Source organism: Diorhabda carinulata, chromosome X (assembly GCF_026250575.1).
Source record: "Diorhabda carinulata isolate Delta chromosome X, icDioCari1.1, whole genome shotgun sequence".
Taxonomy (NCBI): domain Eukaryota; kingdom Metazoa; phylum Arthropoda; class Insecta; order Coleoptera; family Chrysomelidae; genus Diorhabda; species Diorhabda carinulata.
This window is the reverse complement of record NC_079472.1, coordinates 44387724-44414193: the sequence shown is the minus strand read 5'-3', so window position 1 is coordinate 44414193 and position 26470 is coordinate 44387724. Positions and strand designations below refer to the sequence as shown.

At 31.5% G+C, this 26470-nt stretch overlaps 4 protein-coding genes across 7 annotated transcripts in view; 3 read left to right on the top strand and 1 right to left on the bottom strand.

Annotated features, from left to right (window-relative positions):
* The window catches only part of LOC130900633 (inactive rhomboid protein 1), a 302734-nt gene that overhangs the window by 63078 nt on the left and 213186 nt on the right, over window positions 1-26470 (top strand). The window contains exon 1 of one of the 4 annotated variants that reach the window (XM_057811372.1): window positions 13498-13764. The exons of the other annotated variants lie outside the window; for them this stretch is intronic. The gene's annotated coding sequence lies outside the window, so the exon portion shown is untranslated. Of the gene's footprint in view, window positions 1-13497; window positions 13765-26470 lie in introns of those variants that run through there. 4 annotated transcript variants of the gene reach the window in all.
* On the bottom strand, window positions 7418-8587 carry LOC130900535 (uncharacterized). Its single transcript, XM_057811230.1, has one exon. It carries the CDS (start codon window positions 8585-8587, stop codon window positions 7418-7420), a length of 1170 nt encoding a protein of 389 aa, XP_057667213.1.
* Window positions 16465-17865, top strand: LOC130900534 (uncharacterized). Its single transcript, XM_057811229.1, has one exon. The coding sequence runs from the start codon at window positions 16465-16467 to the stop codon at window positions 17863-17865; it is 1401 nt and encodes a 466-aa protein (XP_057667212.1).
* LOC130900533 (uncharacterized) lies at window positions 17868-19481 on the top strand. The gene has a single exon (XM_057811227.1). It carries the CDS (start codon window positions 17868-17870, stop codon window positions 19479-19481), a length of 1614 nt encoding a protein of 537 aa, XP_057667210.1.

The window sequence follows — 26470 nt, the reverse complement described above, 5'->3', positions numbered from 1 at the left end:
GAGTTTGATAGTAGCTTTAAACCTCTTTTTGTTTCAAACTTTTTCTAATTTCTCCTCCAGGCTACCGGAAACTGTATCACTCCGAATATCTCCAATCTCAGGAAAAATATTACTGATTTTGTATTCCACTACTCAAATAGTCTCTTATAACACGCTCCATCCTGATATTTAATAAATTTCCTCGACATTTTCATATCTATTGATTTCTCCCGAAACGATATGCCTCCTTTTCAAAAACTCCCCCATTACTAATCGGCGGAAATAACTATCTGTTGTTTTATTCCCCACTGCTCACTATATTTATCAAGATTCAAATGTTCCATAGAAACCACAGATATTTATATAATTGTCCAAAAATTTTACAATTTTCTCAATAAATTATAAGTCTCTTTCTCAATAATTCACATATCATACAATTACACAATTCGTCAATATTTCAATGATCCTTTCTTGCATATTATAAAATTTCAATTGATCTATAGTCTATATCAGTCCATATTTATCCTAATTAAATTCTTACAACTTAAATTTTAAATAATAATAATAATAAATCAAAGATGGGAAGAAAGACTAAGTTCGACTAAGACTAAGACTAATGATTCGAACCAGAGAAGAATACGCAAGTAATAAAAACAATTCTGAAGAATTTCTACCTTGTTAGATATCAATATAAAAATAATATTGTAGTTTCACATCGTCTTCAAAATATATCCTAATTAAGATCATTGCTCATAACCTCAGTGATTTGAATCTTTAATATCGTATTAAATCAGAGATTAAATACATGTATGCCATTTGATGTAACACTACTTCCTATTTATCAACACATCAATAACCTTAATACAAAATAGTAACATTATTACATTTAATACAATAACATAATACACTGGAGTTGTTGACATGCCAGAAGAGCCTCTGCCAAAACAACTATTTTAGCCTCCATGAAACTATACGAAACGTTGAAACTGTTAGTATGGGTGTTGATGAAAGTACAAAATATGTAGCTTTTATTAAGGAAGTATACAAGAGGTCCACTAAAAAATATATATATTTTAATATGCCAAGAAACTAGAAGAATATGAGGTAGAATCATTACGATTTCAAAAACCACCATCCTATGATCTACTACGATTTCACGGTCGCTTTAAGCGAAGAAAGAAATCTTGTATGTTGTTGATGAAAGTTTTTTAGGAGAAACTGTTTTCTACTAATTGGCAATAGTAACATTCGTAGGCGATGGTCGTGTGTGTTTACGTTTCGTGCGTTGTCTCTGCCTGTATTGAATGTTTGCTTTGTTTTGATTTGACATGTTTTTTAATTTTTTTTCGGTCCGACATCATATTGTTGTGAACGCACCTCGTATATATGTATATTTCTTTCGTGTTATTAATCTGATCGCCGCATATACTGAATTTTGTTACCGTGGCAACAAGCTGTATTGTAGTTTTTATCTTTCGACCTTTTTTTGCTTGTCTAGTCGGTTAACGCTGGGCCGTAAGATAAACAGAAAAAGAAATGTAACACTTGCTTTTTGGCCTTGGTAGCGTACATGTGATTATTGGCGCGCTACTATCTTATAATATATTTACATATGTATTTTGGTTTATGTCAATTAGCAAGAGTGGATAAATGTTTTAGTTTCAAAGTACAATTTAGTTAAATAGTAAATACAGTCCACTACTTATTGGTTTATGGTTTAATGATCTAGTAAAGGTGAATAAGAAGAAAGTTTAGTGTTTTATTTGCCATTACAAATGAACTAAAAAATAACGTAATCAGGAATCTCCTGTACACATATAGATGTGCTAGTTTCCGCTATTACCAATGTTGTTTTACTAAATTGGACTTTATGTTGTTACCAGTGATATTTATTTACTTTTCAGACTAACTAAACAATTTTATTTCGCTTTCATTGACATTTAATTTGGTGTATTGAATTTTACTTTAATATGGCTAAATTTAAGTGTTATTCTTATCAAAAGACCGTCTTCGAAAAGGAGCAATATATACACCGCTGTAGTGGGAAGTGTCGCAGTAATTTTTGCATGAGTTGTACTGGACCGGACAAGACCATAACAAAAGTGCTCTATCATCAAAAGTACCATAATATTAGATTTTTCTGGACTGTTTGTGATTCTCCCATTCTAAAATATCTTGACCATAAACTGTCACAGCTGCAGAAATCTCAGATCCCTATATATATATATATATATATATATATATATATATATATATATATATATATATATATATATATATATTTATTTCTATTCTTTTGAAGTGTATACCAACGTAATCATTTTAATTTTATTGTGTTTATATTTATATTTGTTAGTCTCAAAGCTTCTGCCGCGTATTTTACTAGTTTTATTGCTGTCTTGTTCTCTTACTCTGTATTATGATTTTGTATTTACTGTAAAGTTTATCCTGCATCATGAATTATTTCCCTTGCCTCATTTTTTATGTAATTATTGTTGCTGATCACTGTTCCTTAGTATTTAAAAGTGTTGACTACGTTGAAGCTGAAGTTATTTATTTTAGTGTTTCTAGTTCGTAAACTTCCTTAATTATTTCAGTTTCCATATACATTTGCGAGCATAGAAATCAGCCTACTGTCAGCTTTTGACTATTCAGCAGATCAAAAAAAACATATGCTGTTTGAAAGAAAATTCACTATGCTTTAACATGAGTATAAATTTATGATAACTTATTTAGACTTCCTATGTTCGACATAATGAAATTAATGCATCAAGCAAATTAAGTTTTTCTATTATCAAAATTAATAAAGTTATTGACAATTTAAAACTTAACAATAAATGTTCTATCGGATTTAGGTCAGCACTGTATTTTGGCCACTCCATAATTTGAAAACCGACTTTTGCAATGTAATCACGATTCTTGCGGTTTGCGACTTTGAATTGTCATGCATTAAGGTAAATTCGTCTCCAATGTAGTCAACGGGAGTTACTACACGAATTGCTAAAATGTCTTCGATATATGTTAAACATCTCGCTTCTTCGAATGAACACATAGAAATTGCACCCCAGTTTATGCAGCAACCACCTCCATAAGTACTCCGCCCTTCTTTAGTCGTTACCATGAAGGCATATTCTGGTCTTATCTCAGAACCAAACAGATCCCCAATCTTCCAACGCCCATTTCAGATGGACTGGAGTAAGTTTTTGAAAAATCGCAGGTGTTTTAGGGGTCAGGTCATTTTCCTGCAGTCTTCGTCCTACTGAGTAATAGTCACTCCTGGCAACTCACGGAGCAGTCGTTGCACGTTTGTTGCCACTGAACGACATTAAGGTGATGATTTCTTAATGTTGTTGACACAATAAAGTGGTTACCATGAGCGGCTGTAAATCGCCTTCTGCCTGTTCCAGGTCGCCAATGAGAGGATCCAGTCTCCTCATAACGCTTTCGAAACGAATAAAATGCAAATTTCTGTTCCAAATGCAATAATTTTACGCATATAAGCGATAAGCTTTACTGATAAATTCATACTGACATTGAATTATATTAAATTGTCTTTCAAACAGCACATTCCTTTTTTGATTCGATGAATAATTTAAAAAAAAAATTTAGTGAAAGTCAAGTTTATAGTGGGCTGATTTCTATGCACGTAAGTGTATTTTGTGTTTTTCTGATTTATTTTCAATCCTTTTTTCTTCTACTTCTTTTTAATTGTTTTGTGGTGCACCTACATTTAGGTCCCTCGCTATTATTATATTTTATCTCATAATATATAGAATTAGCTATGTAAAACAGGAAATTGAGAGGCAGCATTTTCGACATAATCATAATATTTATATGTGTATCATATTTAGTATATCAATTGAGCAAGGTCTTGGATGATGCTGACAACACCCTGTCCGTGTACAAGACAAGTGTGCGTTTAACTTCGGAAAATAGGTAATAGTGACTGGTTGTCAAATGTCATCTTTGTGAGAAGTGTTTCCCACATGAATGGTTACAATTCCTATGTTGTTTCAGCTGTACGCATTGCCTAACAGGTTAATGACAACTTCACTATCCTCTCATTTCATCGCAAGATCTGCATTAATGATTTTGCCGCGCCCTTGTTGATCGAGTTATATAAATTCCAGATTAAGGTTGCTTTCTTATTTGCGAGGATGAAATGATAGAGCCAAGTTTCTGTGTTGATTTCTCTTATTGAAAACTTTCCCGTTTGTTCTAGGTCATATTGCTATTTTCAACATCCTGACTTCGTTATTGAAAAATGAACACTACACATTCTTTCCTTAATCAAAATCCAATCACAGCTTGCTTACACTAATTTTCTGATCGTTTTGCTAATTAATTTATTCAAATTGCCTAAAAATTATTCTGAACTACTCGACAGCTGTATTACAGATTGTACCATCTGTTTTCTATGCTTGTAAACATTTTATTGATCATTCCTCCTAGATGATGGTCGTTATTTCACAATAAACTTTTAGTAACCGAATGCTTTTTGATATAAAATAAGCCGGTAATAATATATTATAAAAAAACTTGAAAACCATACTTTATAAAGGTTTAAATGTACACTAAAAAATAAATAAGGACTAAAGATTAGTGACGGACAAAGCTAGTGTTAGAAATTGTATTAGTAAAATGTTGTAATTAATATTTTGATTACTTCTCATGTTCTATTAATTATCTACTTCTAAAATCAAATTGTAAAAAAATACACCCAATGGCTTATTAGTAGACATTACCTTTTAGAATGCGATCGGAGAGCACTATATCAATTTGGTCGTCTTGTCTGTTATTGGTTTGTAATTGATTCTTGGCAATTACACCAGGGCTCTAAGTCTTTCCATCCAAGCTAACGCTTAAATTTGTATTTTAATTTTTCTATATACACGGTATTTTAAAATAGGTCTCTAGGATAGATGGACAACCGTAAAATATTTTTGATTTGCTCAGTAAAAAATTTTCATAACGCCACATCCGTATTCAAAATAAAGGGCGTTGAAGAAAAAAAAATACACATTTATTACGATTTTTCCGCAAGTACTGGCAACATTGTATTGAAATTTTAAAGAATATGTTTTGGAAGCTGATACATCCAATTAATTTGTTTTTATGTCTGACTCTCATAAAGGGGCTAATTACAGGGTTTGTACCAAGTAGTATTGAACATTAAACTTTTTCAATATTAGATTTTCTAAACAAAATTTGGTGAACTCAAACAACATTCAATTCTACACCAAAAAGGTACTCTTGATAAAATTCGATACTGTGTACCGTTTTTGGAATATTTTGGTTTGAATATTATGAAGTAATAACTGATTGTTTAAAATTCTTTGCTGGTTCAAATAAACTAATTGTTGATGTGTGGACTGTATTATTTATTAATAATATTAAAACATGTGTTAGTTGGGTTTTAATGGCGATATATCAACAACACATTTCTAATTAATACAAAAATAGAAAAAACTTTATGTTGGGCGGCGTTGCCACGTTTTCGACTTATTTTAACATAATAAAAAATTATTTTAAAGATAAATTTTAACATAATAGCCCCCTCTTTGAAGGGATGCCTTCAAAACAGCTTATTGTAGAAATTTACTTGATAATATATACCTATGTTTACAAAGTCTATCACTGTATTAAGATTGCAATAAATCGATTTAATTGTCTATGTCTTCTTGTCTTGGTAATGGACACAAATGTCTGATGGAACGAATAATTAGTCCCTTATGGGTTTGGACTTCAGCAACTCTTGTAATGCCGTCTCTTCCGGGAAATAATTTCCTAATTATTCCCATTGGCCATTGGCATGGTGGATATAGGGTGTTTTTTATTAAGACTAAAGTGCCCACAGAAATAGTTGATGGGGCGTCTTTCCACTTGTACTGCTGATGTAGCTGAGAAATATATTGTCTTGAAAATCTTCGCCAAAATTGTTGGTAGAGTTTCTGGATGTGTTCTAATCGAGTCAAACGATACTTGTTGGTATTAGTATAGTCAATGTTGGGAATGGAGGTCAGAACTCGACCTATTAACAAATGGGATGGTGTAATGGGTGACAAGTCATTAGGGTCATTTGATTGCGCAAACAATGGTCGAGAGTTTAATATACCTTCGATTTGTATCACTAAGGTGCACATTTCTTCGTAAGTTACATTATTATTAATAAGAGCTCGCTTCAAATGAAATTTGCAACTTTTAACGGCTGCTTCCCACAATCCGCCATGATTTGGGGTGTACGGAGGAATAAACTTCCATTGTATATTATATTGACTGGTAGAATTGACAATAGAGGCCTGATTGTTAAATAAAAATTTACTAAGATCTTTCAATAAATTGTGCCGTGAAATGTAGTTCCGTTATCGGAATATATTATTTTGGGAACACCTCGTCTAGATACAAAGCGTTTTAAGCATGCTAAGAAATTGTTGGAAGTTAAATCAGTTACTATTTCGCAATGTATTGCCTTAGTGCAAAAACAAACGAAAATAGCCAAATAACATTTATTAAGTTTAGCTCCTTTACCTGGTTTGTTCAAAATATAGAATGGGCCGGCATAATCAACTCCGGTCACTTCAAATGGAAGCGTAGGCCTAATTCTTTCATTGACATTGGACAGGAAAATGGAATAGGATTGAACTTGAAACAATTCACGCAATTTCCCACTGTTTGTTTGGCTAATATAGAACCACCAACAGGCCAGTAGAATTGTCGAACCGAACTTAATAGTAGTTGTGGTCCTGGGTGTAACAATTGACTATGTTTATGATTAAAAATTAGCTTAGTAAAATTGTGTTTACTTGAGAGTAAGATTGGATGTTTGATGTTAAATGGTAAGTAAGTATTTTTTAATCGTCCCCCAACTCTGATGATTCCTTTCTCATCAATAAAGAGCGCTAATGAGGCAAATTTATGTTTAGCATCTAATTGCTTGGTTTTACGAAGTAATTCTAGCTCCTCGGAAAATGATTCCATTTGAGATAATTTAATTAAAATAGTATTGGTGTTTTCCAATTCTTCAACTGATAATGGGCCAATAACTTTGGCATCAGATTTTCGTGCATTATTGATAAAACGCATACAATATGCTGTGACTCTTTTTAATCGTTGTAAACAAGAGAATTTTGTAAATAAATCACAAATTTTTGTATGTTGTGATATGACCAAAATAGTTTTAGATTTTCTTAGTTCTGGGAGATCGTGTTTAGAAATTGAAAAATTAGTAATTGGCCAATCTGATGATTGTAACAATAAAAATTGAGGTCCTTTCCACCAAATTGCACGTGACATCAGCATTTTAGGCATTATACCTCGAGATGCTAAATCTGCAGGGTTTTCCTTAGTACTAACATACCTCCAATTTTCAATGTTCGTGATAGATTGTATTTTAGATACGCGATTAGCAACAAAGGTCTGTAATAAATTGGGTTCCGTGTTAATCCAACATAGGGCGACTTGAGAATCGGACCACAAACAATAATGAATATTTTTTTAAATTGAGGGCATTGACCACAGTATTTACTAGTTGTGCTCCTAGAAGACAAGCACACAACTTAAGTTTTGGAATTGTTATTGTCTTCAGTAGCGACACTTTGGTTTTGGCACATAGTAATTGAACGTTATAATTTCCGCTATCGTCAACACTACGTAAGTATATGCAACATGAATATGCATCTCTCGATGCATCGCAGAAGCAATGGTCATCTGTAAGTACATAGTTTAAATAAATAGCATTTCTAGGAATAGATAATTGATTTAAACTGCCAAGTTCATTCTGAAATCGATACCAAGTTTGTTCTATATCTTGTGGAATAGGCTCATCCCATCTAATGTGTAGGGACCATAATTTCTGTATTATTAATTTTGCAATAACTATTGAAGGGCTCAATAACCCTAAAGGATCGTAAATTTGAGCAATAATTGAAAGAATGTGACGTTTAGTAATTGTGTTTCGATGGGTAAATTGTTTAATTGTATATTTTAGAATGTCATTTTTATTGTCCCATTGGATTCCCAAAGTTTTACAACTTTCTTTATCACCTATATCTAAAATTGCATTTGAGATATTGTTATCTTTGAAGCCACAAACTACTTGAAAATTATTAGAAATCCACTTTCTTAAAATGAAATTAGCGGATGATAAGGCATCATATATGTCTTTGCATAATTTTTGTAATTCTATTAAATCGTTAGAACCGGTCAACAAATCGTCCACGTACATGTCCTTTAGTATTGTTTCACAGGCTTTGGGATATTGATTCATATTGTGTTCCGCTAGCGTCTTAATACACTTGATAGCCAGATATGGAGCTGATCGAGTTCCATATGTAACTGTATTCAAGTGATAAGTGCAAAAGTTACTTTTGGGGTTATCACGCCATAGTATCTGTTGTAAAGGTCTATGCTCTCGATCTATGAGAATTTGACGATACATTTTTGATATGTCAGCGGAAACCACGAATTTATATGTTCTGAATCGTAAAAGAATGTTTATAATGTCATTCTGAACTTTAGGGCCGATATATTGTAGATCGTTGAGCGACCACCCTGTAGACATCTTACAGCTTCCATCAAAAACTACGCGTAAACGAGTTGTCGTACTCATTTCTTTTAAAATACCATGATGTGGTAAAAAGTATTTAATTCCATCGGATTAAATAGTTAATTTAGTCATATGACCTAAAGTTTCATATTCTTGAATAAAATCGGTGTATAATTGTTTAAATTGAACATCCGCGAACCGTTTTTCTAATGTCTTAAATCTTCTAATTGCTTCGGGTTTAGACCTGCCCAATAGTTCTGGGGATTGTTTTAACGGGAATTTTACTACAAACTGACCGTTTTCTATGCGGAAAGTATTTTCGTCAAATAAAGACTCATACACAATATCGTCTTGAGATAAAAATTGATTACTACCTTTTATTTCTTCAATTTCCCAGAATTTCTTTAACTGGTCATCTTCAGGAATATGACTTGAAAGGTTACACATGATTGTTTTATTATTATCAATTGGAAGCGCACCTGTTAATATCCATCCAAATACAGTGTTAACTAACATATTATTTCCCAATTTTATTTTTTCGTTTAATAACAAATCCCAAAATATATTGGCGCCCAACAATAAATCGACTTCTTGTGGACATCCAAAACTGGGATCAGATAATTGAACATGTTCCGGTATCTTTAATGTACTAGGATTAAAATAAGTAAATGGAATATTACCAGTTATTACAGGGACGACTAAACATGAAATTGTATATTCATGATCATTAACGCAAGAATAAAGAGAAATAGAACATTTTTTATTTATATAAGATACAGATTTACCTATTCCAGAAATTGAGACATTGGTAGGTAACAATGGTATATTTAGTAAACTACATAGCCTTTCAGTTATTATATTGGATTGAGCTCCACAATCCAGCAGTGCTCTTATTTGATGAAAATTGCCTTGGTTGTCTTTAATTTGACCTGAGACGGTAGATAACAGTGAATTGGCGAAACTTTCCGCTTTTAAAATCGTGTTTAAATTATTGTGGTTTACAACTACATTCATCGAAGTTGTTGGTTCATTAGAAGGATTATTTGCCGGGGGTACTACATTATATTGTTTGTGAAGCAGTGTATTGTGCTTCCTTTTGCATATTGTACATTTGCCGTGTTTACAATTTTGTTTATCATGACCTGCAAGTAAACAATTTTCGCATAAGTGCAAATTTTTAATTTTATGAATTCTTGTATCAACATTTAAAGCTAAAAACTGAGGACACTCATAAATTGTATGAGCTTGTTTACAATAATTACAGGACAATGATTTATTTGTTGATAAAAGCATATGTACTGGATTGTTCTTATTCTTACTTAAATTGCCTATGAATTTAGTTGATTGTTGAGACTCGTCCAAACATTGTAAAATGTCAGATTTGTCTTTCAAGAAATTCATAAATTCGTCCAAAGTTGGTAATTCAGAATGATATTTCATTTCTTTCCAGTCACGAATCGTATTTTTGTCCAATTTATTGAACACAATATAAATAATAAGTCGTATAAAATATCTTTAGTTAACTCTAAGCCTTCTAGCGATGTTTAGAAATTTCATCTAATAAGTTACGGAATTGTATATAATTATCTCTAACAATATTTTGCACACTTAGAATAGACTTGAAATGGCTATCGATTAAGAATTGTTTTTTATCAAATCTTTCACCTAAAAGGTTCCAATCTCTTTCAAATGGTTTGTCTGTACTGTCTAAACCTTCAATAAATCGAGAAGCGTACCCTTCTAGAGACGCCTTTAAAAACTGAAATTTCTGATTCTCATTCAAATTTGTATTGTCACATATGATAGTTTTAAAATTGGTTTTAAATTGAAGCCAATGATGAAACTCTCCATCAAAGCTAGGTAATTTTAACTTTGGTAATAAAACATTCTGAAGAGGATCAAAATTATTCGACGAAATGTTGTTAACTGAATTTGAATTTTGTTCAACGCTTGTATCTAGACGTGGTTGTAAAGTTTGTATAAAGTGTTTCAAAAAATCAAAAGCAGCATGTTCATCTAAGTCATCCTCTTTACATTCAGACTCTATAATCGATTGGATTTTGTCAAATTCATCTAATAAATTTAAGTGATTGTCGTATCGCATTTGTATTTCATTAAATCCTGGAACTGATTCGTTAATTTTATCTATGAATTTTTCTAATAATGTAAGTTTTTGTTTAATTGTACCTCTTTTACGGTATAAAATTGTGAGGTCAATATTCTCTATTGGGGGCATTATTGCAGTTTAAATTGTAATTTATTATCAAAAAATAACCTACGACAGAAAATTGCACCTTAATTGTGATAAAATAACTACTTCAATTGCTTAACATTGATTGTACCTTCTTACTAGGCTTAAAATTGTAAGTAAAGTAGTAATTTGTATCTTTTAAAATAATTGCATGTGATTTTTATAAATCAAACTAATGAAATTGTATTATAAATTGCCTAGACTGAATAGAAAATAAATTGTATTATTATAAACTGTTCAATTGAAAATTGTAAGAAAAATACGTCGCATATCTTGTTGCGATGTAAAATACCGCTAAAATTGTCTTAACAAATTTAAATTGTAATTTTTATTGAAATAATTGAATCAATTTTCAATAGTTTATTGAAGAGTTTCGACCATTTTCTGATTAAATAGAACAAATGATCCTAAGATAAAGGAAAAAATAGAATAAAATAGGAATTGTATGGAAAAAGTACCTGAATTGCAGTCGTTCAGTCAGTTAGTCACTATCGCTTGTTACTTCGCTCGATATTTTTCTTCGCCTCTTCTCTGGGCCACTGGACACACTCGATTGTTGTTAAATTCCAGATAGTTTTTACACTGTTTAGATATTTTTCTATCTTATATTTATCTGGATCGAAGACCAAAATGTTTAAAATTCTTTGCTGGTTCAAATAAACTAATTGTTGATGTGTGGACTGTATTATTTATTAATAATATTAAAACATGTGTTTGTTGGGTTTTAATGGCGATATATCAACAACACATTTCTAATTAATACAAAAATAGAAAAAACTTTATGTTGGACGGCGTTGCCACGTTTTCGACTTATTTTAACATAATAAAAAATTATATTAAAGATTAATTTTAACACTGATGTTGGTACGAAGTAATGATGAATGTATTAATTGAACAAAAAAATCACAAGAAGAAAAATAGTGACAAATGTGTATAATTTTTCATCTTCAACGCCCTTTATCTTAAATATGGATGGCGCTACGAAAACTTTTTACTGAGCAAATCTCAAATATTTTTCAGTTTTCTATCTATCATAGAAACGGGTTCACCTTTTTGAAACACCCTTTATTCTATATTCTTAATTGATCACCACTAAATAATCATTAGATTTTTTAGTTGATTCACGTATTGTCATCGAGAGTAAGTGAGCATCTAAATTTTTAAGTTGATTAGTTAGCGGAAAGTTAGATGGGAAACAAATTTTCCTTAGTGTCTAATTATTTATAGCTAAATAACAATTGCTAAAATATTATGATCAAATGAATGACGAATTATATAATTTTTTTATATTACTTCATTCTATTTTTCTCCCTGCTCCTATTTCTGCTCTGTCTCTCCCCTGTTATTTTTTATACCAGTATTGCTCTTCACATTTTGTTTACTCAACTTTTCTCAATCATCTTTCAAGTTTCTATTACTATTACTACGACTCTGTACAAGCACTGCCTAACATCTCTTCTCCTGTTGGTCACTAGTACTATTCTATAAAACTGTTACCAACTTCCCGAAATGGGTCCTTAAGCTGGCCCTACTTGGCTGCAATGGAATTTTAAATTTCGGGGAAGGCGTATCTTTTTTTTTACGGAATTCAAGTTTTTTCATACCAAAAGGTTTATTTACATTGTTTCTTTTGGATAATTTCTATTTCTTCTATTTCTTATTTATTTGTTCTTTTCTTTGTGTTCTGGGAGTTTGGAGAATTCTATTTGTGGCATATAAGTAACTTTCAGTGGCGTAGATTAGTTCAGTTTATAATAAATAGTCGTAGAATAGAACGAATTTATTATAAGTTAGTGTAGTGTATAGTGTTAAATAAATAAATTAAGTACATAAGACACAATGTCTATTAATTAACCCCACCAATAGAAATGGTAGAAATAAAAAAGAGAAAAAAAAATACAATACTATCTCTACTATTACTACTACTTTCATTTTTCATCGTTATTTTTTGATAATATCCAATTTTTGCTTCCGGTACAACTTCTATGAACATGTACGTAAATCATCCAAATGAAGAATAAATGCTTTTAAAGTAAATAGCTTCTTTTATTAGGTACTACTAACTGAATACAGTTTGTTTACGAAATTCAGTTAAGACCAATCCTGCTCTCTATGTGGTAAAGTTAGATTGCGACTAAATCCACTTAAATTGTTTTTTTCTTTCTCAGGTAGTAGCAATCTACAAACAGATTGCATCCGCAGGAAACTTGAAATAAATAGGTTTTTATAAAAAGGATTTAAACTTCCAAAGTTTAAGTTGAATTTATTACTATGCGATATCGAATTTCATAATAGATTCATTCGAATCTTATAAAAAAGAAAAATATAGGTAGGTTTGGTTTCCATTTAAAGATTATATAGATATAGATAAAATTATGTTGTAACAACAGCGATGTGTTAAATATAAAAAAAATATTACTGTGAAATCTTTGATGGTATCTCTTCAATTAACAAACGAGAATTTTCGTTAGCAAAAAGAACTCATTTTCTCTTTTGGTACTGTAAAAATTGTAAAGCTTTCAACTCGAAATTTAACAAAATTTATATCGCACCGAAAATTTCAAAGGCGTATAATCGGTTTACGTTTGAAATAAAATTTGGTAAAAAGTTAGGTATTGTTTGATTTTGTTTTAATTTTAGTTTAATTTTTATTTAGAAATTCATTCTACTCTACGCCTCTGGCAGTTTCTCTTTCTTCGTTACTTGTCGTTTTTATGTAGCGACACGAGAACGAGTATGTGTATTATATAGACCGAAGTAAGAACGTTTTTGGTTCTAATAAAAGAAGCTTTGCTTCCAGAAAATAAATGGGACTTTGTTTCATTTAAAATAAATAGAAAATTTAATTATAAAATAAAATTATACAGTCCACATCATTCAATACAACATTTTGGTCCTTCGAGCCGATGTTTAACAAATCATAAATAAATAAAATTGTCTTGTGCACAAGAAGATCCGTTCAAATTACCGCATAAGGAAGAAGAAACCTGTAAGTCCTTTTCATTTTATTATTTATTCCTCCTCATAGTGTCGTCGATTTCTGATGGAAGAGTTTTTTATTATTGCTTTGCAGTAAATAATATATAGTTCAATACAATTGCAAGATAAAATATTTCAGGTTAACGTTAAACAAAACTATAGGTATTACCTTGTCGGTAAGGCACACTTATTTGACGTAAATTTAAAGACAGGTAAAAATTGGTTTCAATATAGGAATATAGTATTGTTCTTTACTTTATTATAAAAAAATTGCCTTGTTTTCTTGCTCAAATATTATCATTCAATATTAAGGTATCGAGATGAATTCACAAGTAATTAGCAATTAATATAAATATCGATTAATACACAACAAATTATTTTGAATTATTCATGTCGTATCTTTAGAAAGGTATTTGCAATATTTGCATCCTAGATCCTAGTAAGAAAGTAATATACTCCGTTTTTTTTCATTAGCCAAGTAGACAAAACATTCGGACGGTGCCAGCGGAGCAGCTAAGTACAAAAGGGTCGCAGTTTTTCTGTAAAGTTATTACTAGTAAACAAATCAAAACTCATTCCATAGGCGCGCGATAAAAATAAAATAAAATGGCAGAGTCGGAAAAAATGAAGAATTTATATAAGAAAAGGTCTATTATTAAGGCATCAGTTACAAGGTTTGAGAATTTTTTGAAGGAAATCGAACAAGATCCCTCAAAAAGAATTTACGTAGCCGATAGATTCGAAAGATTTAAAGTATCTTTAGACGATTTTGAAGCAATTCAATCGGAAATTGAGGAAAATTTAGAAGATACGGAAAAAAATCGAATTGTTTTTGATAAGGATCGTAGAGAATTTGAAAACAAATTTTATGAGTTACTAAATGATGCTAAAACCTTGATGAACACGAACGATGGTGTATCAGATATTGAATCTTTGATAGTCGATAGTTCTAGGCCGCGATCAGGTATATCTCATAATCTAAGATTACCAAAAATTTCCTTACCATCTTTTTCTGGTGAAGAAAATTGTTGGTCATCATTTCACGACCGATTTAAATCACTAATTCATGATGATTCGAGTTTGTCTACAACAGAAAAATTCTTCTGTTTGCAATCAGCAGTAAAAGGTGAAGCTGCAAAATTAATAGGTGACTTAGAAAGTACTGATTCAAATTATGAAATAGCATGGGATATGTTAAAAGACAGGTACGAGGATACAACATCTTTGATTAAAATCCATTTAAAAAATATTTTTGATTTGCCTAAAATCAATAAAGAAAATTTTTCTGACTTAAGAAATTTCTTAGACATATTCAATTTAAATTATAGAGCATTAAGGCAACTAAAAGAACCCGTAGATGAGTGGGACAGAATTTTATTATTTTTATTAGAAGAGAAACTTGACAAATATACACGTAAGGAATGGGAAACTAAAATACATAAAATAAAATCCCCGAAAATTGATTTATTTGTTGACTTTTTAAATGAAAGATGCAGCATAAATAAAAATATAAATAATAATAATACCAATGTAAAACAGAATAAAGTGTTAAGTCACGCTTCCTTACAGACTAAAGGTCAATTTTGTATATATTGCAATAAATATGATCATTTAATTTATAATTGTGAAAGTTTTTTGCGGTTAGATGCAGTCTCTAGGCTAAATTCAGTAAGGAAATTAAAGGGTTGCGTAAATTGTCTTCGAAAGGGCCACTTTGCTAATGTTTGTAGAGGATACAATTGTAGCATATGTAACAAGAAACATAACGTATTATTACATATAAATGAAGCTAGTAATGCAACTAAATGTTTTAATACTAAAGGAAATTTGTCTAATACAACAAATAACGAAAATGAACTTGAAATTAAATCTACAATCGTCAAAAGTGGTGAAACTGCATCCGAAATTAATAGTTTGAGTTCTACAAGTATTTTTAATAACTGTGTTATTTTATCCACTGCATTGATAGATATCTTCGATGTTAATAATAAACCAGTGCGGTGCAGAGATCTTTTGGATTCCGGAAACCAAAGTTCATTTTGTACGACCGAGTTAGCACATGCATTGAATTTACCATATAAATCTGTTTCAATTCCAGTAGTAGGTATAAATGCAACAAAAATTTTTCAGACAAAAATAAAATCAATTCATACTGAATTTGAAGCAAATTTACCATTTTTAGTCATAGATCAAATTACAGGTAAGGTACCACAGTTTAATATAGATCTTTCAAACATTAAAATTCCTAAAAATTTATTGCTGGCTGACATTACTTTTGATACATCAGCTAAGATTGACATTTTGCTTGGTTGTAATATATTTTACGAACTTTTATTAAGCAATCAAATCAAGTTAGGGAAGAGGCTACCTATTCTACAGGAATCGCATTTGGGGTGGATCATTTCAGGAAATTTTACAGCCCCTTCAATGGCTACATTTTGTAATCTTTCTAAAATAGACGTTCAGGAACAATTAGAGTCCTTTTGGAAAATTGAGGAAGTTTCTAATACGAATCAATCCGTTTACTCAGTAGAAGAAAATAATTGTGAGGAGCATTTCGTAAAAAACTTTTATAGAGAAGGTGATGGCCGATTTGTTGTTAAATTACCTTTCAAAAAAAAACCTTTTTTTGGCCAAACTAAAGCGACTGAAGTCTGTAGAAAAAAGGGTGCTGAATAATAGTTACTTGAATACGGAATATTCTAAATTCATGGAGGATTATTTCAAGTTGGGGCATATGTCTTTGGTAAACGAATCTTTAGGGTCAGAAGTTAAATTCATTTTACCTCACCGCTGTGTACTAAAATCTAGTTCTTTGACTACTAAAGTACGGGTAGTTTTTGATGGTTCCTGTAAATCAACTAATAATATCAGTCTGAACGACGTTTTGATGGTGGGTCCAATCATACAACCTGATATATTTAATACATTGTTAAGATTTAGAAAGCACCAAATTGCCTTTACGGCAGATATAGAGAAGATGTACCGACAAATAAAGTTACATCCCTCGGATCGACAATTTCAACATATATTATGGCGAGAAGATAAGTCCAAATCGGTTCAAGAATATGAACTTAATACTGTAACTTACGGCTTAGGCCCTAGTTCATTTTTAGCCACCAGATGCTTGAAGCAACTGGCTATAGAAAATTCAAAGGATTTTCCCGAGGCAAGTCACGTTATAGAAAACAATTTCTACATGGATGATTTAATCTCAGGAACCGACAGTGTAGAAGACGCCATTTATTTAATCAAACACTTCATAAATATTCTAGATTCTGCTAAATTTCCACTTCGAAAATGGACGTCAAATAGAACAGAAATATTTGAAAATTTAAATCTGGATCTCTCTTCCTCTGAATTTATGATTAAGGATGGATCCAGTACAAAAACGTTAGGAGTTTTTTGGTTCTCCTTAGAGGACGTTTTTAGTTATTCCGCTAACAAATTAAGTATAAAAACTTATACCAAAAGATCGATTCTATCTATAATATCACAAGTTTTTGATCCGTTGGGATTAATCGCCCCGGTGACAATAACGGCAAAAATTTTACTGCAAAAATTGGGGTCACTCAAGGTAGATTGGGACGATGTTTTACCGGATTACTATGTTAAATCGTTTTTAAATTATTGTGAAATTAATAAATTAAAAATATCACGTTGTCTGATAATCAATAATGCCATTGACTTAGAACTTCACTGTTTCACTGATGCCTCCACAAGCGCTTATGGAGCAGTAATTTATATTTTATCCCGAAATAATATTGGCTATAAGGTAAGTTTAGCTTGTGCAAAATCCAAGGTAGCACCTTTGAAAACAATTACCCTTCCCCGTCTGGAGCTTATGGCAGCACTTTTAGGCGCACAATTAGCTTCAAGGCTACTGGAATCATTGAATTTATCCTTTGATAAAATAATGTTTTGGTGTGACTCCACAATTACATTGACGTGGATAAAAAGGGAACCTAGTACTCTTAAGACTTTTGTAGCTAACAGAATATCTCAAATTCAAAGCTTAACGATGGACAATGAATGGAGATATGTGCCTTCTTCGGAAAATCCAGCCGATTTCGTATCAAGGGGAGTACAACCTTCAGAAATTAGCTCATGAAAATGTGGTGGAATGGGCCCTCCTTTTTGCCGCATTCTAGCCAATGGCCTTTAGCTCCAAATAATGGTATTACAAATTTACCAGAAACAAAACTTTCTATAAATTTAACCTTGGGAGCACAGATATGCAATGATTTTGACATAATATCTAAATACTCTAATTACAAAACTTTATTGCATGTGACTGCGTATTTATTTAGGTTTGCATCGAATTGCAAAAAGTCAGTAAAACTCAGAAATTTAGGTGAACTAACTTTGGAAGAAATTAATATCGGTAAATTTACTTTGATAAAATCAGTACAGTACAAGAATTTTAAACCAGAAATAGACAAACTCAAATCAGGAAAACAGATTTCACATAAAAGCAAATTGCTTCCTCTTTCACCATTCTTAGATTCCGAAAACATATTGAGAGTTGGTGGCAGGCTGAACAACTCTGATCTATTTTATAACCAAAGGCATCAAATTATCTTACCTTGTAAGGATTATTTCACAGAATTAATTGTTAATCATGAGCACAAAAGGCTTTTTCACGCTGGTACTCAAACAGTACTAGCTACCATTCGAAATGAGTTTTGGCCTCTTTCTGGTCGCCAAGCTATCCGCAGAGTTTTACGAAAATGTGTAAAATGTTTTCGAGTACAGCCTACTGGACTACTTCAAAAAATGGGTGAACTACCTTCATCAAGGGTTAACCCATCAAAGCCATTTCATACGGTAGGTATTGACTATGCTGGCCCATATTTAATAAAGGACAGCAAGCTGCGTAACAAGAAATACATTAAGTCTTATATATGTTTGTTTATATGTTTTTCTTCCAAGGCCACTCACTTAGAACTAGTTAGTGATCTTACCGCTGATGGCTTCCTTAATGCATTCAAAAGATTTATTTCTCGTCGTGGTTTATGTAGACACATTTATTCAGATAATGCAAGTACCTTTGTAAAGGCTAATATCTATTTATTAAAGTATTTTAAATTAAGCCAATCTCTAGTTGTTCAAGAGTTTATAACCGATAACTTGATTACTTGGCATTTCAATCCTCCTTACTCTCCTCATATGGGAGGATTGTGGGAACGTGCAGTTCGCTCTACTAAACACCATTTGAAACGTGTACTTAACAACACTTACCTTACTTATGAAGAATGTTATACTCTTCTATCTCAAATTGAGGGCATCCTAAATTCTCGTCCTCTCCTTCCTCTTACCGAAGATCCTGATGATCTACAGCCTTTGACTCCAGCACACTTCTTAATCGGTACTGCGATTCAAACAATTCCAGAGCCAGCTGTTCCTGCTGACCATAAAATTCAGTTATCTCGATACAAGCACATTACTATGATGATACAGCACTTTTGGACTAGGTGGTCCAAGGACTACTTGAACTTACTCCAGCAGCGACCCAAATGGCGAGGTACTCAAATTGACTCTATCCAAGTGGGATCTATGGTGCTCTTAAAGGAAGATGATACCCCTCCAATGAGTTGGAAATTGGGACGCTTAGTAAAGACTCATCCATGCAGTGATGGACTTGTTAGAGTAGTGACAGTAAAGACTTACAGTGGTATCACTAAACGTGCCATAAATAAGATATGTGTTTTACCTATAGACGATTAAGGGTTATTTGGTTGTACTTATTTTTTACTTGTATATAATTTTATGCTATGTTTATTTCTTTAATGTATATTTTTTTTCTTTTTGAAAGCTGGTACTTTCAAGGCCGGCGCTATGTTTGATTTTGTTTTAATTTTAGTTTAATTTTTATTTAGAAATTCATTCTACTCTACGCCTCTGGCAGTCTCTCTTTCTTCGTTACTTGTCGTTTTTATGTAGCGACACGAGAACGAGTATGTGTATTATATAGACCGAAGTAAGAACGTTTTTGGTTCTAATAAAAGAAGCTTTGCTTCCAGAAAATAAATGGGACTTTGTTTCATTTAAAATAAATAGAAAATTTAATTATAAAATAAAATTATACAGTCCACATCATTCAATACAACAGGTATGTATGTGTTATGTACCCAAATACACTGCGCGTCAGCGAAAACGGACCACCCCAAAAATTTGAGAAATTATCCAAATTTTTACAGTTTATTTTTGTTGCAATAAATGTATGATGTATTCATTCAATAATGCTTTCAGCATGTTATATTATGTTTACAATCAAAAAGAAAGCAAAATTGGAGAATTTATAAATTTATTAAGAAAGAACACTTTCAGTGTTCAGACACTACAAAACACACACAAAAATTGACGGGGTTTATTTTTCAAAAAGACGCATTGCTACCTCGATCCTGGGTTACAATATTCAAGCGCGTGGGCATAGAACGCAAGATATTCTGAATTTTTGCTTGAGAAAAATTGGTCCATTCCTCAATCAGGGCTAATCGGACTGTTCACGTATTAATGGAGCAGACGTCTTACACTTCTTTTGAGATGATCGATCCCAAATATGCTCGATATGATTGAGATCGGAGCTTTGAGCGGGTCAGTCCATTTTTGCAAAATCAACCTCCTCAAGGTGCTCCGTTACCATTCTTGTCGTGTGCGGTCAAGCATTATCTTGAATGAGCAGAAAACCATTACCATCAAATCCAGCACATGGTAATACATAATCTCTGCAATAACAACAATTTATGTGAGCGAAGGTGGTGATATCAAGCTTGGGGAGGAAATGAACTGCAGTTGCCGTGAGTTATATCGACAAAACCATAGACTTCAAGCTAGCACGAGGAAGAAAATTGCTGTTGCCTACTTTGAGAACAAAACAAATTTTGTTAATTATATATATATTTTTAATAACATTGACCGATTTCCGCTAATTTGTTGACGTAGAATTATTTTTTAACTACTAAAGATATGTTTTAAAAACTGGGAATGAGAAAGTATTGTTGTAATCAAACTTCCACTTAAAAATGGACTGCTTTTTAATTAAGAGAAGTAGAATATGAAACGCTATAATAAGTAGAATACTTTCATTGTCGTATTATCCTTTAGTTTATTAAACCATATGAATTATCTGAGAACAAAGAGATATTGCATACATGACTAAAACGAATGCACTACCTTAATGGATATTAACCCGTTGTAAATTTTACTTAGGTGACTTCTAAAACAAATTGATAGATTACAATGTAACCGTTGTGGCTTAAGTCTAAACTTTACTCCCTGTAGAATAATAATGCGGACAAAGGTGCTAATCATATTATTTATGAGGCACTCTCCAAATTAGATTTTCTCTTGTGTTAGAACGAGCAACAAAAAAAAAACAGAACTAAAACAACTATACAAGTATTGCTATGTTCAATCTCTTCATTTTGACATGAGAAATCAAAGCGAATATAGACACATTTTTTTTGTGTTGAAAAATATAAAATATTTGGTTTGTGCGATGATACATTGTGCAATATATTTGACATTTTTGGAGTTAATTCACAATATCCTTTAAATCGTATAAATTTATCATCGCTTGTCATGGTTTTTAGCTTTTAAGGACATGTTTTTTGGTTTGGTATTTAATTGCTAATGAAAGAAATCTAACATTACTAGATATTGATATATGAGTGGCCTATTCATCGGTTTGGATATTCATTCAGTAATTGCCTCACATAACACAAATATACTTAGCATCATTCATCAACTGTTAACTCATGTATAATATCTCACCGATCGTTATTTAAAAAGTTCTAGGCGTAAATATTTTCCTCATAAAAAAGGACAAAATTTAGTATACGAGGTCTGGCTATTAAATAAGGAGACTGCTCGCCTAGAGAGCGCCCTAGACGGATGGGATAAAAAATAAGTAGTGCGTTGAGTATCTAGATATCTTGTTTGTGCACGTCTCAAAACACGTTTCCATTACTATTATAGTATTTGTGCAGTAGCGGTTTGAAACGAGGATATTTTTTTCTCGCGTCGAATACCATGTGTGACGAAAAACAAGAGCAACGTATCAATCTCAAATGTCTCGTTAAATTGAAAAAAACTCCTACCGAGTGCCATAAATTGGGGCAAGAGGCCTATGGGGACAATTCTCTATCTCATGCGCTTTAGTGAGGGCCGAGAGAGCGCTGAAGATGACCAGCACCCTGGTCGCCCTGTGACTGTTTCAACTCCGGAAACAGTAACCAAAATCAACCAAATTTTGCGTGCATATCGTCGAATGAACATCCAGATGATTGCCAAGACTAAAAGCCGATAAAGAAATGATGATATAAATTTTACATGAGGAATTACACATGACAAAGAATTGTGCTAAGTAGGTGCCAAAAAATCTGACTCCTGACCGCTTTTGCGTCAACGGGTGTGCTCAGATTTCCTTGAAAGGCTAGGAGGTTAGAAAAAGATCTTCTTCGGAAGATTCTTCTTCGTAACCAGTCTCGTTATTTAATATCCAGACTTCGTATCATATCAGACAATACAGTTTACTATCCAGTGGCTATTATCAGTGACTGCCCAATAATGATCTTGATCGTTTGTTATTATATTTTTTAGAAATTTTGTTTTGGTTTAAAAGGTTTAATTTTGATCTTTAGATGACTTGCTAAAAAACTATTTCACAAAGCTATTATTTCATTGTTTCCTAAAAGACATACTATTTCTCTTTTATCTCTCACACTCAACTTTTCAGCTATATTACTAAACAACTTACACCGATAGTATAAATTCACAATGGAACTTAAATGTACTATTGGATACAATTTAAATAATTTAAATATATTAAATCATTTATTGATACAATACCAATTTCTGTACCCACAGCAGTCAACTTATTCATGTCAACTTTTTCTATGGTGTATTTACCATTATGGTCATATGAAAATTGAGAAATGGATGTAGTATGAGGTGGTTGCAGTTAAGATTATGTTCTGCAAATTGATACCCATATGCGCTGAATAATTTCAGAGCTTTAATCAGTGTTTCCAATCTAAATGTATATTTTCTTATTTCTATGAGAAATTTACTTCAAACTCAAATTCGTAGTTGTTCTTTGACAACATTTGTAGCTTGTTATTTGAGATATTGTCTTCACGAAACATTTTGGTTGCCAGAAAAGTTATTCTCTTATCGACAAGATTATGAATGACAAAAAGTTCATCAATACCATTTACTCCTTAATTCAACTCGTGATAAAATAAAATGTCTCGATTTCTTCTTGTGTTCGGTGGAAATGTTTTTTGAAGACACATTCTTGCTAGATAAAACGAGAAATTTTCTCTGTGAGAAAAGAGTGAATCAACTGATATGTTTGAACATGAACATCTTAATCTGAATCTTCAGGTTTATCATAATTTTATTCTGATACTGATATTCGGGCAGGAAAATAAGATCATCTGAATTTATCGTTCCAGGATATTATTTAGGGCATATTGAACCAGGAGTACACTTGATTCGGTAGTATACAATAGACTATTTTTCAAGAAAACTGTAAATAAAAAAAAATAAATTTCTGTCAGATACATGTGCTAGTATGCGATAGTTTCAGCACTTAACCTAACCCGCCGCTCACAATGTCGACTGATAAGGTCAACATTATAAAATTCCTTACCTCAAGTTTAAATGCGCTGTCTAAACTCGTGGTTACAGAAAAGTGTGAATAAATTGAGGATCATTTTTCTTTCCGCATAAATCCATCTGGTTTCTGGCTCTTGAAATATTCTGCATGAATTAAAATCGCGCGTGTAGTTGGTTAGGAAGTTAAGGAAGCTTTTGGAAAAAAATAATTACAATCGAATAGCGGATGAATAATGTTTCTAGATATTTTATGGAGTATTTATTATTCACAACGGTTTGTTAGACAATCCAAACAAAAATTTTCAAAAATACAAGATACCGAACGGAACAATGAAACTAATAAATATAATATACAAATCATTTTAAACTTCACAATAATACGAAAGTGATACAGAAGTCTTCAATACGAGTCCTTTTCTTAAATAAATGAATAGTTTAATTTTTATAAATAACTGCGGATTTCAATTCTAATTATGTTATGAAAACGTTGCGTGTTCCAGGCCAGTAATTCCTAATGGAATTATTTTAAGTTTTGAACTTCTACTTTCTGCTTCTTATTCTGACTGCGACATGATGCAAAAGTCTTTCCACGATCCGTACAAATCCTACTGACTGCTTAAATTATGGTTTCTCGTGATATAAATCGTTTTTTAGAGAACACAAACAAAAATTTATTCTCACAAATACAAAATACTGAACTGAATAATGGAAAGAAAGATAGCAAGATAAGTGTAAGATAACACTTGATATCTTTTGATGTTATTGTTTAAAAAGCGTAAAACTGAATAAGCCAGAAAAATGCATTTCCTGTAATAAATAAATATTTTTTATATTCTTTACAATATTTCGAATGAGAAAAGTCCTTATACCCATTATCGTATCTCCAACCCATTAATTGTTATGAATTTTTTCAAATTCAAATTCAAAATCGCCGAAAATCCTAATTTTCCTAAATTAAATAATATACTTAAAAAATTGAAATGTTATAATTTTTAATTTTTTATCAAATACTTCAACTTAAATCTTAAAAAAATTAACCTAAATAGATTTGAAGAATTTTGTTTTTTAGATATATGTTTTATTTATGTTATAACAATATGCTCCCTACGTGCAGACTCTTTTGGGAGAGAAGTATTTCAATCTCACTCCCATCTCAATGTATAAGATGAGTGAGAGAAAAGCCGACGACGCGTTTAAAAAATTGTTTGCTATTTTTCAGCAGTAATACGTTAAAAAATATATTCTTACAGCTTCTAATATTAATATATTAAAGTTTCCAGCTTATTGTTATGTGTGATGAGATTTTTATTTATTATCAAAATATTTTATATAACTTTTTTTGGTGATTGAAGTTAACAGAAACATTTATTTTGAACATTTCTTTTTATTTATGAAAAAATTATTGTCAGATACCGTCTAAGAAGTAACTTTTTTTGAAACCTATTTTCCAGGAAGATAAAAAAGGACAAATACACGTGAAAAATGTCTAGCTGTTTCAATGAACATAACAAACATAACAATAAGAAAATTCAATAGATCGATATCAAAAGCAGTAAGAATATTTTTTTAATGTATTACTGCTGAAAAATAGCAAACAATTTTTTATGCGCGTCGACGGCTTTTCTCTCACATTGAGATGGGAGTGAGATAGAAATACTTCTCTCTCGAGCATATTGTATATCTAAAAAAACAAAATTCTTCAAATCTATTTAGGTCAATTGGTTTAAGATTTAAGTTGAAATATTTGATAAAAAATTAAAAATAATCTTTCAATTTTCTTAGGTATATTATTTAATTCAGGAAAATTAGGATTTTTAATTTTAAGCAATTCATAACAATTAATGGGTTGGAGATACGATTATAGGTATACGGACTTTTCTCATTCGAAATATTATAAAGAATATAAAAAAAATTATTTATTGTAAAAAATGCATTTTTCTGGCGTATTCAGTTTTACGTTTTTTAAACAATAACATCAAAAGATATCAAGTGTTATCTTACACTTTTATAATCAGAAAAACCTCCCAGACATTTAAAAAAAAATAGGACTTAAAAGAATTTTGCAAAGGAATGCACCACTAATTATAAATTAACAGATTATTTTTATTTTTATTATTTTATGAAAAATTTTCATTTTACAGACACGTAAATCCTCCCTCCTTAAGACTTAAAAATAATGAATCATTTTTTTGTTCTGACTTTCTTTCTCCTTTCTATTCTTCTTCTGACCACGACACGATGCCAAAAATTCTTTCCACAATCCTACTGACTGGACATTAATAGCTTTTTTTCGTGATAAAAACACAAACATACCGATTAATAAACTGCACAATAATACAAAAATCTGATATGGAAGTCTGAGATAGGAGTCCTTTTCTTATCTAAATGAACAGTATGTATATATTATTAAATATTAGCTGATTTTAACTTTATTATTTTATGAAAACGTTGCATTTTACAGGCCCTTAACACCTTCCTCATTAAGACTGAAAAATTATGAATTATTTTTTTGTTATGAACTTCTTTCTGATTCTTATTCTTCTTCTCTACCACTGAAGGGATGGGCACTTTGATGCTGGAACACCTAGGTTACGTATAGCTTTTACCCAGACGATGCGAAAAAGTCTTTTCATGACAAACCTCTTTAACAGAAGTCATTTTCGCTTTCCAGGCCCGTAACTCGAAAATATAAAATTCCCGCCTGATGACAAATGTTAAAACGTTGGTGGTCTTAAGAAGAGCAATTCCAAATATTCTTGTTATTCTTTGTGTACCAATTGGATATATTATGTAGAAATATTAAATGCAATTCATAAAAACTTCAACGGATAAGTTATTTCTCAACGCGAAGTTTATTTACAGCCACTGAGACTTCAGTCAATATAACACGAGTTTGAAGGAAAAAGTTCAGCTGAGTCTAAAGTGAAACATCTGAAATATAGTATTGCAAAATTATTATCCATGAAAAAGGGTAGCTAGTAGTCTATTTTGACTTTGAGATTTACATGAACTCTTTATATTCTCCTTTCATTCTGCTAGAATTCCTATAATGCTTCGTTACGAGGGCTATATGAGCTACTTTTCAGATATCT